Here is a 16,834-nt window from a genome sequence, read left to right on the forward strand (position 1 = left end):
AAAAAAAAAAAAAAGATTACAATGGGCCAATATTGGTCATGCTTGAGGGATCTGTGTTTCTAGAAAGACAAAGTCAGCAAAGTTAATCTTTACCTAAAGAATGCATTTCTCCAGGGCAGAGTTTTACTTTCTCATCATTGTGTTAAAACTTAACAAGGCTGGGAGTGGTGGCTCATGCCTGTCATCCCAGCACTTTGGGAGGCCAAGGTGAGAGGATTGCCTGAGCCTGCAGTTTCCAAACCAGCCTGGGCAACATGGTGAAACCTCGTCTCTACAATAAATCAAAAAATCAGCTGGGCATGGTGGTGTACACCTGTAGTTCCAGGTACTTGGAAGGCTGAGGCAGAAGGATCACCGGAGCCCAGCAGGTCAAGGCTGCTGTGGCCATGAGCATGCCACTGCACTCCATCCTGGGTGACAGAGTGAGTTTCTGACTCAAAGAAAAAAAAAAAGACTTAAGAACAAAATGTTTCTCACTCTTGGTTCATCCCTTCCGCTAGGACTACATCCACACGCTAGGACTACAGGCGTGTGCCACCACGCTTGCTGATTTTTTTTTACTTTTTTGTAGAGACAAGCTCTCGTTGTGTTGTCCAGGCTGGTCTCGAACTCCTGGGCTCAAGTAATCCTCCCACCTTGGCTTTGTATTAATTAGGATACAGTCTCGGCTGTTATAACAAATGCTGAGCTGACAAGGCCCTTAGACATGAGAGAAATTGATTCTTCCCTCACAGGTAATATGTGAACATAAGTAAACAAGGGTTGATACAGTGTCTCCATGGTGTTGGAGACCCAGGATCCCTTTGTGTGCCTTCCATGTTGTAGTCCAAGATGACTGCTTCTGCTCCCACCATCCCACCAGCATCCCAGCCAGACAAGGGGAGGGTACCCTTTCCTAAGAAGGTCAATCATCCTGCCTGCCTTCCCTTGGCCTCATGTAGCCAGACCCAGCATTATGGAGGGCCAGGAAACAGTCTAGCTGGGTGGCCATGTGGCTAGCCCAAACTGAGAACTACTGCTTCTCGAGGAAGAAGGGGAGGATGGTTATTGGGAGACAGTTATCAGTTTCTGCCATGGGCGGACTTCCTCCATCAAGACTGCCAGTGTGGGTAGCCGTGTGGCCCGGGGCCTCTCCCAGCTGGCCGGTCAAGAAGCCAGCAGTGATCGATTTTGTAGAAGAAAAATCAAGGTGGTCCATGTGCTGTCAGCGAAAAGTGTCCCAGAAATTTTATTCCTCACTTCTTCCCATTCAGATTTATTTTTTAAATTGACAAATAATAATTGTACATATTCATGGGATATACAGTGATGTTTCAATATACATGACGATTAGTGATCAGATCAGGGTAATTAGAATACCCGTCATCTCAAAAATGTATCATTTCTGTGTGCTGGGCCCGTTCAGATTCTTGCTGCGTGTACTGGTAAAGGACACTGCTTGGGCTCTCCTGGAAGTTCTTCCTCTGATCACCCCATAAGCAAGACGGCTTTTGGTTCCAAGGAGCCATTAGAACTGTCCCACAGAGAAAGATTCTAAAGAGGGTGCAGAGAACCATCAGGGGACCCAAGGGCTGGACGTGAACGTCATGCAGACCTCCAGGGAACTGGACCGCGACTGGGAACCAGGGCTGCCTTCTCTGTCTCCCCAGGCCCCCCTCCACTCTCGTCTCCTTTTCCTTAGTTCATCGCATATTCATGGAAGCCAGATGTGTGCAAGGTCTGCCTTCTCCTCTACTGAAGCAGCGTCTTCTGCAGACGTTTCCGCTCCTGTGCCTCCATTCTGTTCAGTTCTTCCGCCCCCAGCATCCCAGTTTTCCAGTGTCACCCCCCTGGGCGAGGGCTCTGATTGGCCCAGTCTGTGCAGGCTGTAGGTTGTTGGCTTCCAATAGATGAGCAGCCTTGGAACCATGTGACCAGCTATGTCCAATCAGTCTGGCCGAGGAAGCACAGGGTCACGTGGGAGAATGTGGTGGGTGTGGTCTCTCCGTGGGGGGGGCAGATGTCTTTGGGATGGGGGAGGGGCATCCAAAAACGTATCGAGTACAAGGGCACCATCGTTTTTGTTTTTTTCCCCTGAGTCAGAGTCTCACTTTGTCTCCCAGGCTGGAAGGCAGTGGCTCAATCACGGCTCACCCAGCTTCGACCTCCTGGACTCAGGCAATCCCTCTGCCTCAGCCTCCAGGGTAACTGGGACTATAGGGCCATGCCACCATGCCCAGCTTATTTTTGGTAGAGATGGGTTTCGCTGTGTTGCCCAGGCTGGTCTTGAGCTCCTGGGCTCAGGCAATCCTCTCGCCTCCGCCTCCCAATGTGATGGGATTACAGGTGGGAGCCACCATGCCCGGCCCGTTTCTCTTTTGAACCCACAAGGAAGCATGCTGCCTCTGTCTTTGGATCATGGGGCAGTCACATGCAGGGTGATGGCCTGATGACACAAGGATCTTCTGTGTTCTACCCCTGCCACCTGCCACTGTTCTCAGTCACTCCATCTCATGCGGTTTCTCCATGTTGAAGCCAGGTTGAGCCCAGGTCCTCTTCCTCCCCGTGGAAGCGTCACCCTGCGTAGCTTCACTTCCTTAGAGAAGAGCTCGAGGAATCTAGAGCTAGCACCCTGCGTCCAGGACAGACGGCTGCGGGAGTGCCCTCTGCAGACTTGGATTCCCAGAGGAAGCAACTGGTTCCTCCCCGAGTGGCTTTGTGTCACCTGCCGTCAGACATATGGGACAGGACACTGTCCTTGTCAGAGCCACCCTGTACATTCAGCACCTATGACTGCAGAATCCTTGTGATTTGGGTCACCCAGAGGACCCCAAACACCACCGCATGCCAGGTGACCCACCCTGCACTAAGCAGGAGCTCCAGGTTGAGGAGGTGAATGCAACTCTGTCCCTGAGTGCCACACTCCATGAGGAGCCCATGGCGGTCCCATGATGCAAGAGATTTTAGCCAGTGACTGGCAAATGGTCCGAGTCCCCTTCCAGGGGAGCTGTTGCTTAAAGACCTAAGAGACAGTGGACAGAGGAGACAACCCTGTCTTTGAGTGGAACCGACCTGTTTTCTGATAGATATGTGCTCTCCAGCCTCAGTTTCCCCACTTAGAGCATGGGACTCACATTAGTCCTCACATCCAAGGGTTGTCATGCAGAGATAAATAGAAAACACCAGCACACTACCACCATAGTTCCATGAATGTGAGCTCCCCTTTCCCTTCCCCCACTCTCCCAGACACACCCCTGTGAACTTTGTCCTCGGCCATGCCCAGGAGTGACCCCTCTCCAAGTTGCCCCCTTCCCAGAGTGTGCGTTTTGGCCTCACCCAGCCCCCTGTGGCCTCTCCCAGCCAGTGCTCTGAGTAGACGCCTGCCCTGGCTTCCTGGGTAATTGATCAGGTCAGGCATGCAGGGAGGGATATTTCCTTGGGTCCTGTGGCAGAGTCTGTAAGGTGCTGCCCCGGGACGGTTCTTCCTGGGGCAGGCCGGCTGTGCTTGGCACCTTTGGGGCCAGAGCAAGAGTTCGGCCTCACCACGCCTGGCCTGCACAGGGCCTCCTAGGAACTGAGGCACCCATCCTCCCTGCTGGCTCATGGGAGAGAATTCAGCCTCGCAGTCAGAGGCAGCAGCTCCTTAAATGCTGGAGTCTCCTTGAGTCAGAATAGACAAAGCCTTGCATCAGTTAAGAGGTGCCCCTGGAGGCCTCACTGGGGACTCCAGGGAGGAGTCCAAGGATCATGCCAGGTTAAGGCACTCGATCCCTGACCCGGCTCCTCAGCTGGGCTCGTGGACTGGACTGCTTGTCCTTGTGTGGAGCAGAGGACTCGAACATGTCGCAGTCACCTCCCCTTTGCTGAGGCGGCAGGTGGCTTGTCGGCATCTGTCTGGCTTCACACCTGCAGAGCGTGGCTTCTGTCCTGGGCCTTCACCTCTGATGCTTGGAGGTTTGGGGCAAGCTCTCCTTGTGCGGGTCCCAGGACGCAGGCTGATTGCAACCAGACCTTTCTCCCAGCCGCAAAGCCGCCATCTCCAACACGGGCCTGCTCAGGGTCCCAGGTGGGAGCTGTACGTGACTCCCAGGTGTACCTGAGGCCACCTGTGTGCCCTCTGCTGCTGTCCTGCTCTGGCTTCAGTTGGTAAAACGGTCCTGTCTTGGTCTCTGGAATGTGTGATGGTCCCCGTAAGGCAGGCAAACTCTTCTTCTGGTCACTCCTTGTTCACTGCGTCCTCTATTGAGTACATTCTCAGCAGGGCCATGCTCCCCGATGGCCCCAGGAAAGAATCCTTCCTTACCTTGTCCTGGCGCATGGCAGCTCCTGGCAGTCCTGGTGTTCTTGGTTTATAAATTGTGTCACACCAGTCTCAGCCTCCATTGTGGCCTGGGGTCTTCTTCCCTGTGTCCTTTGGGTCTTCATATCCAAATCTTCCTCTTTTATTTTATGAAGACACCAATCATTGGATTCAAGGCCATCCTAATCCAATGTGACCTCATCTTGACTTGATTCCAGCTGCAGAGACTGTGTTTCCAAATAATGAATGTTTCCACATTCATAGGTACCAGGGGTTCGCACTTGAACATATTTGGGGGGTGGGAACACAGTTTAAACCCCCTACAGCTTGCAAAAGGACTGACGTGCTGCCTGGTGCCAAGTTGGACCACTCACTTTCTTTGTCACACGCAGATCATAAAAAGATAGCCCAGGATTTAGGGAGGCTGGTTTATTTCCAAAATTTTAACTCACTACAAAACACCAACCCCAGCTTCCGAGTCTCCTTCTTCTTCTGTCTCTCTCTCTCTTTTGAGTAGGGGGGTTCTCACTCTGTCACCTAGGCTATAGTGCAGTGGCACACTCCTGGGTCACTGCAGCCTCGAACTCCCAGGCTCAAGTGATCCTCCTGCCTCAGCCTCCAGAGTAGCTGGGACTACTTGGCTAATTTTTTTTTTTTTTTTTGTAGAGACAGGGTCTCAATATGTTGCCCAGGCTGGTCTCAAACTCCCTCACTCAAGCAATCCTCCCTCCTTAGCCTCCCAAAGTGTTGGGATTCCAGGTGTGAGTCACCACACCACACCTGGCATCCTTTATTTTTGTATTAAAGGACAAAAGGAAAGGTGCGGCCTCCTGCACTGGCCTCAGTTTACCCCAGCAAGCACTTCCTAAGTTCCGAGAATTTGAGGCCCTTGATTGAGCCATGGGTACTGAGGTGACTGTGCCCAGCCCTGCGTCTCAGGGGCTCACAGTTCAAGGGGAAACACATGTAAATGACGGGCTGAGCATCTAAACTTGGCTTCCTTTCTTTAGACAAAATTTTAGAACAACTGGTTCTGCTTCATAAACTGCTTTTTTGTTTAAATGTCGGGGTGGGGGAGGCGTGGTGAGCTGTTGCCATGGCTGTGGCAGGTAATCCCACTGAATCTGAGCTGGCTGTGGACCCAGAGTCTCCCAGACCATCAGATGCTGTGATCTCTGAGAGACTGGGAGCTCTGGGCATAAGCAGGACTGCTTCGGTGTCTGTGGGCAGAGCTGGAGAGCAGTGCATCCCCCTCTGGGCGCCCTCCTGGGACTGCAGGGATGGTGGCTGTGGCAGCAGGGGGGCGCAGCACCCTTGGCATGGAACTTGTTCTCACTCTGGGGTGGTGGCATCAGGGTGGCCCTCTGAGGTGGCTTCATGAGTAAAATCAGAAATCCAACCAGGATGGTCCCATGTGACTCTCACAAATAGTACACACGAGTCACTGCTTGAAGACTCCCAAAAATACTGGATGGTGGAGGTCATTTTCAAGGGGGGAGGTCCTCCTTGCAAGGTAGAGACAGAAAGTCAATACAAAGGTGGTGTCTAAGCTGAGTGTTGGGCCGGATGCAGTGTCTCACACTCCTACAATCCCAGCATTTTGGGAGGCCAAAGTGGGAGAATCCCTTGAGCCCAGGAGTCCAAAACAAGGCTGGTGAATGTGTCTTCAAAAAAATTTTGAAGTGAGACTCACGTCTTCAAAAAAATTTTTAAATTAGCCAGGCATGGTAGTTCATGCCTGTAGATCCAGCTCCTCAGGAGGCTGAGGTAGGAGGATCACTTGAGCCTCCTTGAACCAAGGAGGTAGAGGCTAAAGTGAGCCAAGGTCATACTACAGCACTCCAGCCAGTCTCTTAAAAAAAAAAAGGCTGGGTGTTGAAGGAACAGGGTGGTCATTCCAGGCAGGAGGACTGGCATGTGGCCTGGGGGAAGGGACACAAGGATGTGCTAGGAATGAGAGGGGAGAGGGGAAACAGGGCTGTTCCTGGTGGGACCTTGCATGCCAGGCTGAGAGGGCTGTGTTTTGTCTCGGGGCAGTGTCTCGCGGGAGCCCTGATGGCTTGTGAGCAGAGTAGTGTGGCCCGGCGAGTGTCTCAGATGGGTCTGACTCCATGCCAAGGACAGACAGAGGCCTGGGTAGTCTGGAGGCAGGAGGGGAGGACCACACAGCAATAGGATACCCTCTCCCACTCTGCGCACCAGGTTGTTTCCCCTCGGGTTCCCTCAGCCTGCCCTGACTCCAAGTCCCCAAACTGTGTCACTTGTCAGAAGAGCAGACTGCCTTTTGGCAGGAGAGGAGTGCTGGGCTCAGGGTAAGAGCTGGCCGGGCAGCTGGCAGCTCGACAGGGAGAACACAGTTTGCTCTGCTGTGTCTGTGGCCACCACCACTGGGCAGCCTGATCAATGACCCGTGGTGCCCTGGGCTCCCCACAGGTCAGCTGCCCCATCTCTGTGGCAGTGGCTGCCAGGGGTCCTGCTTGCCCTGCCTCCCTTTCTCCTACGACTGGGGGCACTCTTGGGTGAGCTCCGGGAAGCCTCCCACATTGCCCGGCCCTGGCTCTTCAGTCTTTCTGCCAACTACGTCCTTGGCCTCCCTTAAGTCCCGGCCTCCCGTGTCCCTTGCGAGAGAGGCTTTGCAAGACGAACCCCCAGCCCACAGTGTTCTGGCTTGTTCTTTATTTGATCTCCATCGGGCAACAGGAGAGAACCAAAGATACGCCCGGAAGGAATTCTTGCCACTCATGTCCTCTTTCTCAAGCCTCTGGTGACCGCGTCGTGGGTTCTGTACCATCTCCGCTTGAGGGTCTGTGTGGATTCTGTTTACACAAGTCGCACCTCCCCCATCAGACTAGCAGCTCCCAAGATCAAAGCTCAGCCTCTTCCTTTTCCATTAAATCGGGAACTCCTCAAGAGTTATGTCTCCCCCTGGGTCTGGGAGCTCCCTGAAGACAAGGGCTTTGCATTGGGCTGTCCTGTCTGTCCCTCCCTCGTGCCCCAGGCCAGGCTTGGATTTGGTCGTGCTCTGAAGGGAGCCAGGAGCTGCAGGATAAGCCTCCCAGCTTGTCTGAGAATGGCAAGGCTGAGCTAGAGTAGAGCCGGGGTGGATTTGGCTGGGGTGACCTGTTGGGGCGTGACTGGGGGCCAGCAGGTGAGCTGTTTGGCCTCCCAGGCCTAGACCAGCCCTCTGGGTCACAGGCCCGAGACCCTGAGGGCGATGACTTCTTGTGTCCAGAAGTCTCAGTGGGGAGGGGCAGGGGTGGTCCCTGGCATGCCTCACTGCTCATGCCTCCTATGGGCATGTCTTGGGTGCCAACAGGAAGATCACCACAGCTACTATGTGTCCCGTCTGTATGGTCCCAGCGAGCCCCGCAGCCAGGAACTGTGGGTGGATGTGGCTGAGGCCAACCGGAGCCACGTGAAGGTCCACAGAATACTCTCCAACACCCACCGGCAGGCTTCGGTGAGTGCCCCAGTGTCCTGCAGAGCTGCCCTGGGCGGGGAGGCTAGGGTGAACCCACCCTGCCTGGTCCATGGGCATGGCGGGGCCTGAGGTCTGAATCGGGGAGGGGCTTCCTGGGGTTCCCGTGGAGCTCAGCCGGAGCAGGTGTTTCCACCGATGCTCCCAGGGGCTTGCCCCCGCTGTGTCCATCGTGGGTGCCCAGTCCCCGGGCCTGCAGCTCAGCCCACACAGACTCTCTCCCATCCCCTGCAGAGAGTGGTCTTGTCCTTTGATTTCCCTTTCTACGGGCATCCTCTGCGGCAGATCACCATAGCAACTGGAGGTAAGGACGAGTTGGTGGGGCAGGGGGAGGGTTAGACATCTCAGCTGGACTCGCGGGCTCTCCCCGAGGGGCCTCGTTGGAGACAGAGTTCTAAGGGTGGACTGAGGAGGGATCATGGTTGACTCTCTTGGGAACCCAGTGCTCAGAAGGGAGGTCAGAGAAGGTCAGACCATCCTCCTTGTATGAGCTGGCCAGTGTGTGTGTGTGTGTGTGTGTGTGTGTGTGTGTGCGCGCGCGCGCGTGTGGTCTGTCTGTCCCCAGGCCAGCACAAGTCAGTGTGGACAGCCCTGTGTCCCTGTGTTTTTGAGTCCTTGAACAAGAAGGAGAGGGAGACCTCACTGAGAGCCCAGGTTCCTGGAATCAGGCTCCTTGTTGATAAGTAGAGACCACCTTAACTCCCACTTCCCCAGGAAAGGTGGGCATCACTTCCTCTTCCTGCCACATCACCCTACAGGTTAAGCCCACCTGGAGAAACAGACAAAACATTCTCTGGTCTCCACACACGCCAGCCCCAGAGCCTGCTGGGCGGGGGTGGGCAGCAGGGCCGTGGCTCCCTTTCAGCTATGTCCAGGCTACCCTCGGCCCTTGGGGAGGAGTCCCCAGAAGCACCCCCTCAGGGCCATTTCTGGTGACTGCCATGCACCTCTCCTGCCCCAGGCTTCATCTTCACGGGCGACGTGATCCATCGGATGCTCACGGCTACTCAATACGTGGCGCCCCTGATGGCCAACTTCAACCCGGGCTACTCAGACAACTCCACCATTGCTTACTTCGACAATGGTGAGGCCAGAGCTCAGAACCAAAGTCGCCCCGCTCCAGGGATCCCCAGGCCCAGCCCCTTTCCAGGAGCCCAAGGCCCAGAGAGGGCAAGAGTCCCACAGCCCCACAGCCAGGCAGCTGCCTGACTTTCTGTGCCCCGTGTCCTCCTGTGTAAGATGGGGACAAATGCCTACTTCCCAGCAGAACCTAAGCAACAGCAAAACAATAGCACCTGGCTCTTAGTGGAAGTGAGCCTAAATGTTAGGGATCTTTGCTGTGTCTCACTCTCACCAGGTTGTCTCTTGAGCACCGCCCACCCCAGGAGAACAGACATTTTTCCTTCTTGTCTCAAGGGGTCAGGATAGGTGAGCAGGAAGGGGCATGCCTGGGGTTGGAGTACAGTCTCCAGGGCTGACAGGGCCTCTGGCTCCTCCCAGCCTGGAAGCCAGGCCAGCGTTGTGGGCCAGCCAGCTCCTGCTGCTTGGATTTGCCTGCTGTCCCCATCTTCCCGAAAGGACCCAACCCATGACCCATCCATGCTGGCTGCTGTTTCTGCAGGGCTCCGTCCTGTGCAGCCCCTTCCCATCCAGCCGGGTCTCTGCTTTTGTCCCTAGGGACAGTCTTTGTTGTTCAGTGGGACCACGTCTACCTCCAAGGCCGGGAAGACAGGGGCAGCTTCACCTTCCAGGCTGCTCTGCACCGAGACGGCCGCATTGTCTTTGGCTACAAAGAGGTGAGTGGTCCCAGCTGCAGAGACAGCTGCATCTTGGAGTCTTTCTTCGTTCAGCAGTTATTTCTAAGAACTTGCAGTGTGCCAGGCACAGGGCATGGTGCCAGGGATGTGGCAGTTAATGAGATGTTTGTGGGCCCTGCTCTTTTGTTTGTTTGTTTTTTGTTTTTGAGTTTGAGTCTCACTCTGTTGCCCAGGCTGGAGTACAGAGGCACGCTCACAGCCACCACAGCCTCGACCTGCTGGTCTCAGGCGATCCTTCTGCCTCAGCCTTCCAAGTAGCCGGAATACAGGCATGTGCTACCACACACGGCTAATTTTTTGATTTATCATAGGGATGAGGTCTCACCAAGTTGCCCAGGCTGGTCTCAAACCCCTGGGCTCAGGCAATCCTCTCACCTCGGTCTCCCAAAGTGCTGCTCTTATGGAGCTGTAAGTCTGGTTGAGGAAATAAACAGTAATTACAGGGATAAATGTAGAACTGCTACTGTGGCATGCACTCCTAAATGGAGGTGCCTGGTGTCAGTGGAGCCTTTCACAGGGTCCTTCACCTTGACAGGGGCCGGGGGAGGCTTCCCTGAAGAAAAGAGTTGAAATCTGTAGGATGAAAAGGAGCTAAGCAAGCAAAGAGGAGAGTGAAGTGTGTTCCAGAAAAGAGAACAGCACATGCAAAGATCCTGTGGCAGGACTGAGCATGACTGGCACAGAGCACTGAAAGAAAGCAGCATGGCTGGAAGGGAGCGAGTGAGAGGCAGGACAGGGCAGGGGAACAACAGATTGGCCTTTGAGAAAGGTCACTGTGATTTCAGTGTAGAGCAGATGATTGGCGGCTCAAAGGGAATGATGGGGGGTCATTTAGGACAGCAGCCCCCAACCTTTTCCACATCAGGGACTCGTTTCGTGGAAGACAATTTTTCCACGGGCTGGGGGTGATATGTAGTCAAACCTCACTGCTAATGTTCATCTGTATCTGCAGCCACTCCCTAGCGTGAGCATCACCGCCTCAGCTCCACCTCAGACCATCAGGCATCAGATTCTCATAAGGAGTGAGCAAACTAGATTCCTCGCATGTGCACTTCACAAGCAAGTCCACGCTCCTGTGAGAATCTAATGCCAATGCAGATCTGACAGGAAGTGGAGCTCAGGCGGTAATGCGAGTGATGGGGAGCGGCTGCAAATGCAGACAAGGCTTCCCTTGCTTGCCCACTGCGCACCTCCTGCTGGGTGGTCCGGTTCCTAAGAGTGGCCTGGGGGTTGGGGGAGCCCTGGCGGGGGCAGCTTGGCAGACGATGGGAGGAGTTGGGCAGATTTGAGAACCACTTAGTAGGTTGGTTAACAGAGTGCGGAGATGGATTAGATGGGGATAAATGGAAGAGGGGGAACACGGTGAGTCCCAGGTTTCTGGGCTTCCTGGAGGTGCCTTTCTCCATGGAATGGAGAACAGAAAGAAACATGCCTGGAGGTGGTATGGGACTGACTTGGGATTTGGATGCCATCGGGTTGGGTGTGATTCGTCTCTGAGTCCTCTAGGAGGTGAAGCAGGAGGGCAGGTGGGTCTGGAGCTCAGAGGGGAAGCCGGGGCTGGCCCAAGAACACTTGGGAGGTGACGGAGTCTCTTCTCCCGCTGCAGATCCCAATGTCAGTCCTGGAAATCAGCTCCTCCCAGCATCCCGTCAAAGCAGGCCTGTCGGACGCCTTCATGATTCTCAATCCGGGCCCCGATGTACCAGGTGAGTCCCTGGGGCTCCAACAGAGGCCTTGACTGGGTAGAACTCAGTCCAGACAGAGCCCCAGGCTGCCGGGGGCCCAGCAGTGGCTGCGCATGGGCGGTGGCGGGAGCCAAGAGGGAACTGAGGAGGTAAAGGAAAAACAGAGTTCCGGCTTTTCTTTGTTATAACAGAGGGGCCATTTTTTCCCCCAGTAAAATCACCAATGGGTAGGGCACACTGCTCCGGCTGATGAGAGGAAAGGGAACCAGAACCCTTCCACTCAGCACCCACTCAGTTTAGAAAATCTCCAAAGGGACCCGGCGCAGTGGCTCACTGTCATCCCAGCACTTTGGGAGGCCAAGGCAGGAGGATTGCTTGAGCCCAGGGGTTCGAGACCAGCCTAGGCAGCATAACAAGACCCCGTCTCAGCAAAAACAATCAAAACATTAGCCTGGTGTGGTGGTACGCACCTGTAGTCCTAGTACTCAGGAGGCTGAGGTGGAAGGATTGCTTGAGCCCAGGAGATCAAGGCTGTGGTGAGCCATGATCTTGCTACTGCATTCCAGCTTGGGTGGCAGAGTGAGACTCCAGCTCAAAAAGAAAGAAACACAAAGAAAGAAATTCTCCAAAGACACCAAATTAGAGTTTTGTGGGGCTTTTCTGAGTTGAAGTCTCACTCTGTCGCCCAGACTGGAGTGCAGTGGCCACTCCCGGCCACCACAGCCTCGACCTGCTGGGCTCCGGCCATCCTTCCGCCTCAGCCTTCCAAGTAGCTGGAACTACAGGCATGCGCTACCACGCCTGGCTAATTTTTGATTTATTGTAGAGATGAGGTCTTGCCAAGTTGCCCATGTGGGTCTCGAACCCACAGGCTCAGGCAATCCACTCACCTCAGCCTCCCAAAGGCGCGGGATTACAGCTGAGCCACCGAGCCCGGCTAAGTTAGGGTTTTTGAAAGCTTCTAGAACAGATGCATCATGGCCGCCCCACCAGGTGATAAAATGAGCATCACGGAGTGTCAGAGGACTGTAATTCAACCTCAGCCATGCTGTTAACTCTTTGTCTTTCAGCCAACGAAGTCATCTCTCTAGCCTTCGATGCCTTACCTGTAAAATGGGGGAGTAACTGGAGGAGTGTGTCTTCCTCCCAGATCCTCCGCCAGCACAGACAATTTAGGGGGCCACATCTCTTTCTCTCCTGCTTTGGACCCCAGTCCATGCCCATGAGGGTCTTGGGTGCATACCCTAGGGAGAACTGTAGGCATGCCATTTGTTGCTTCTAGACCCTTGGCTCAGAGACTTTTTTTTTTTTAGTTGGGGGAGTCTCACTCTGTTGCCCAGACTAGCGTGCAATGGCATGATCACAGATCAACAAAGCCTCAACCTCCTGGACTCAGGTGATCACTTCACCTCAGCCTTCCGAGTAGCTGCAACTATAGGCGTGTACCACCACACTTGGCTATTTTTTTTTTATTTTTCTATAGAGATGAGGTCTCACTATGTTGCCTAGGCTGGTCTTGAACTCCTGAGCTCAAATAATCTTCCCTCCTCAGCCTTCCAAAGTGCTAGAATCACAGGCGAGAGCCACCAAGTCCGGCCTATAACTCAGCATTTTATTTCATTTTTTTTTTTTTTTGAGTCAGAGTCTCACTCTGTCACTCAGGCTGGAGTGCAGTCCACACTCACAGCCACCTCAGCTTTGATCTGCTGGACTGGAGATCCTTCCACCTCAGCCTTCTCAGTAGCTGGAACCATAGGAGTGCCACCACACTCAGTTAATTTTTTTGATTTATTGTAGAGACGAGGTCTCGCCAAGTTGCCATGCTGGTCTTGAACTCCTGGGCTCAGGAAATTCTTTGCCTCGACCTTCCAAAGTGCTGAAATTACAGGTGTGAGCCACTGCACCTGGCCTAGAACTCAGTATTTTATTTTATTTTATTTTATTTATTTTGAGTTGGGGTCTCACTCCGTCACTCAGGCTGGAGGGCAGTGGCACGCTCACAGCCACCCCAGCATTGACCTGCGGGCTCCAGTGATCCTTCTGCCTCAGACTTTCAAGCAGCCAAAACTACAGGTGCACGCTACCACACCTGGTTAATTTTTTATTTGTTGTAGAGACAAGGTCTCGCCAAGTTGCCTAGGCTGGTCTCAAGCCCACAGGCTCAGGCAATCCGCTCGCCTCAGCCTCCCAAAGTACTGGGATTACAGACTTGAGCCACCACATCCTGCCAGTGTTTTATTTTATTTTATTTTTATTTTTATTTTTTTGAGTTGGAGTCTCACTATGTCCCCCAGACTGGAGCGCAGTGGCCGCTCCCGGGCACCGCAGCCTCGACCTGCTGGGCTCCGGCGATCCTTCCGCCTCAGCCTTCCGAGTAGCCGGAATTACAGGCGCGCGCTACCACGCCCGGCTGATTTTTTGATTTATTGTAGAGATGAGGTCTCGCTGCCCAGGCGGGTCTCAAACCTGCAGCAATCCACTCACCTCAGCCTCCCAAAGGCGCGGGATTACAGGCTGAGCCACCGAGCCCGGCTTATTTTATTTTTTATATTTCATTTCATTTCATTTCATTTTATATATTTATCAACCTACTGGGCTCAGGTGATCTTCCACCTCAGCCTTCCAAGTAGCTAGAACTACAGGTGTGTGCCATCACACCCTGCTAATTTTTTGATTTATGGTAGAGATGAGGTCTCGCCAAGTTGGCCAGGCTGTTCTTGAACCCGTGGACTCTGGCAATCCTCTCACCTCAGCCTCCCAAACTGCTGGGATTATATGGCATGAGCCACTGCACCCAGCCAATTTTTTTTTTTTTAAATTGGAGTCTCACTCTGTCACCTAGGCTAGAATGCAGTGGCACACTCATGGCCACCGCAACCTCAACCTTCCTGGCTCAGTGATCCTTCCACCTCAACCTTCCAAGTAGCTGGAACCACAGGCATGCACCACCTTGCCCAGCTAATTTTTTTTATTTATTGTAGAGACGAGGTATCTCCATGTTGTTCAGGCTGGTCTCGAACCCCTGAGCTCAGGCAATCCTCGCTCCTCTGCCTCCCAAAGTGCTGGGATTACAGGCGTGAGCCACCTCGCCTTGCCTTCAGTATTTTAGAATCCAGCAAGACTCTGGACACTGCAGTGAATGGTACAGGAATAGGGGCAGGTAGCATCCTAATTCTGGTGGGTCACAGGCCAGATGCCACCACCACAGCACTTTCGTGGGGCTTTTGTGGCAAGGGACAAAAAGTCACACGGCACAGTGGCAGAGCTCCCCAAGCCCCACACGCTCATTCACCCCCCCGTGATGCTTGCCTCTCCGTGAATTACTATTGTATCGTTTACAGATGCATTTCTTCATCTTCATTTATAAAATTCTATTTTTTCCATGGTCTAAGAGTCAAACAACGCAAAGGGATGTGCGGAAAAAATTGGATTTTCCGCCTGCCCCTGACCCCTGTCCTCAGTCCCCCTCCCTGCAGGCAACCAGGGCCACCAGGTTATTTCCCGAGCTGCCAGCCTTCATATGTGGATGTAGATTTAGGGACACATTTGCATCAGCACACGGTGAGCTGCCACATTTTTTTTTTCTTTCTTTCTTTGGGGTCTCACTCTGTCACCCAGAGTGGAGTGCAGTGGCACGGTCATGGCTCCCCACAGCCTCACCCTCCTGGGCTCAAGGGATCCTCCCACCTCAGCCTCCAGAGTAGCTGGGACCACAGGCATGTGCCACCACACCCAGCTTATTTATTTATTTATTTACTTATTTTTGGTAGGGATGGGGTCTCACTATGCTGCCTAGGATAGTCTCGAACCACATTCTTTTTAATGGCTGCATGATAACCTGTTCCGTGGAGGTACCTTAATTTAACCTGTCCCCTGGGGCTAGACTTTTCTGTTGTGTCCAATCTTTTGCTACAATCAATAATGCTTCAGTAGGTACTTGTATGCCCCTATGTATTTTTCACAGGACAAATCTTCAGTAGAGGAATCATTGGGTAAAGGGCAGGAACACGTACCATTTTGATACCTATGGCCAAAGCAAGCTCCGTGGAGATTCTAGCACTTTCCATTCCCCACAGGCGAGCATGCCTGTCACCTAGCCTTTCCATGGTGGCGTGTCCCCAGGTAGGGACTGGACCACAAGGCTCTCGTCTTCAGATGAATTGCCTCGAGTCCCTTCCAGGTTGTGGTGGAGATCAGCTGAGATACAATAAGTGTAGAATGCCGAACACCGAGCCTGGCCCGAAGCAGGGTCCCCAGTAAAGCCTGGTTATTACCCACTGGGCACCTCTAGCCCCCATCCATACCTTCAGCTCGCCAGGTTGGGGATGGGGGTGGGCAACCCTCTAGGCTCAAGGAGCTGGTGAGTGGGGCCTGGTTCACTCCCAGCAGGCCAAGAGTTCCTTCCCCTCTCCAGAAATTCCCAGCTCTACCTTCCTGCAATCTCTTTCACTTCCTCCCTTCCTCCCAATGTCTCCTGCTCCCAGCATTCCCGGCTGCACATAGGCAGGTGAAGTCTCCATCCCTAAGCACCTGTCTCTCAGAAAAACCAGCTGTCGTACCCCACTCACACAGCACTGACGCTGAGGGAGGTGGCAGAGGGTGGGAAGCGGGCGTGGGGGGCATCTGATTTGCATATGCTTCTGAGAGGGGTCAGGTTTTTGCAGCTTCTACTTGGGACCGATTCAGCCCTTGACATAACTAGGGCAGTTCTGGCCTATGGTTCTGGGAGCACATGGCTTTGGTGGGCTTAGGGACAAGGTGCCCACCATAGAGCTGCAATGAGGTGTCTCTCCTCCTCAGTTAGCATTTGGGTTTGTGACGGCCTCCGTCGCCCATGGGCCATTGGCTGGTGGCCACAGCCAGGCCTGGCCTGTTGCGGAGGAGAGCGGGTCTGTGCCTCCCTGCCCTTTCCGTCTCCTCTTCCCCTTCCAGGGCCCAGTGCCCTCTGCCTCCTCTCTTCCACAGACGGCCTTGGGTGCTGTGATGCTTTGGCAGCCACCCCACACGCCTCCCAGGGGAACTCGTGGCCCAGTGGCCTAGACTCGGAAGTAAAGCCCAAAGGTGCCTGGCCGGCCACAGGTGCTCCCTCTGTGCGTGCGAACATCCCTCCTGCCTGCCTCAAGCGTGCCTTCAACGTTCTTGCTGCCCCTTCCATGTCAGTGCCTTTGTTCTGTTGGCTACGGTCAGAAAGGCTCTGTAACCAGCAGGACTGTTTTCCTGTCCTTGCTGTATGTGAATGGAGCAGTCTTGGAATTTGCACACAAGAGGCGGCAACAGGAAACTTCCTCAAGCTCCAATGTGAGGCCCCACGGGTATCACATGGCCCTTTAAGGCCCAGTTTCACCCTAGATGCTAGATCCAGGGCTGACAGTCAGCTGATACACCCCTATGGTGGTGTCAGTTGTCAAAATATTGAAATCTTGTGCCAGGCTCTGTGGCTCAGCCTGTAATCTCACGCCGTTGGGAGGCTGAGGTGAGTGGATTGCCTGAGCCCGCAGGTTCGAGACCAGCCTGCGCAACTTGGTGAGACCTCATCTCTACAATAAATCAAAAAATCAGCCGGGCGTGGTAGCGC

General features: G+C 53.9%; 1 protein-coding gene across 1 annotated transcript in view; it reads left to right on the forward strand.

Moving 5' to 3' along the window:
* Positions 1–16,834, forward strand: part of PLXDC1 (plexin domain containing 1) — an 83,125-nt gene that overhangs the window by 33,731 nt on the left and 32,560 nt on the right. The window contains exons 3-7 of the mRNA XM_021716977.1: positions 7,596–7,739; positions 7,992–8,061; positions 8,719–8,841; positions 9,435–9,553; positions 11,181–11,280. Coding sequence (XP_021572652.1) covers positions 7,596–7,739; positions 7,992–8,061; positions 8,719–8,841; positions 9,435–9,553; positions 11,181–11,280 — 556 coding nt within the window. The remainder of the gene's footprint in view (positions 1–7,595; positions 7,740–7,991; positions 8,062–8,718; positions 8,842–9,434; positions 9,554–11,180; positions 11,281–16,834) is intronic.

Source organism: Carlito syrichta, unplaced genomic scaffold (assembly GCF_000164805.1).
Source record: "Carlito syrichta isolate Samal-C Ts95f unplaced genomic scaffold, Tarsius_syrichta-2.0.1 Scaffold309114, whole genome shotgun sequence".
In the NCBI taxonomy this organism is placed as follows: domain Eukaryota; kingdom Metazoa; phylum Chordata; class Mammalia; order Primates; family Tarsiidae; genus Carlito; species Carlito syrichta.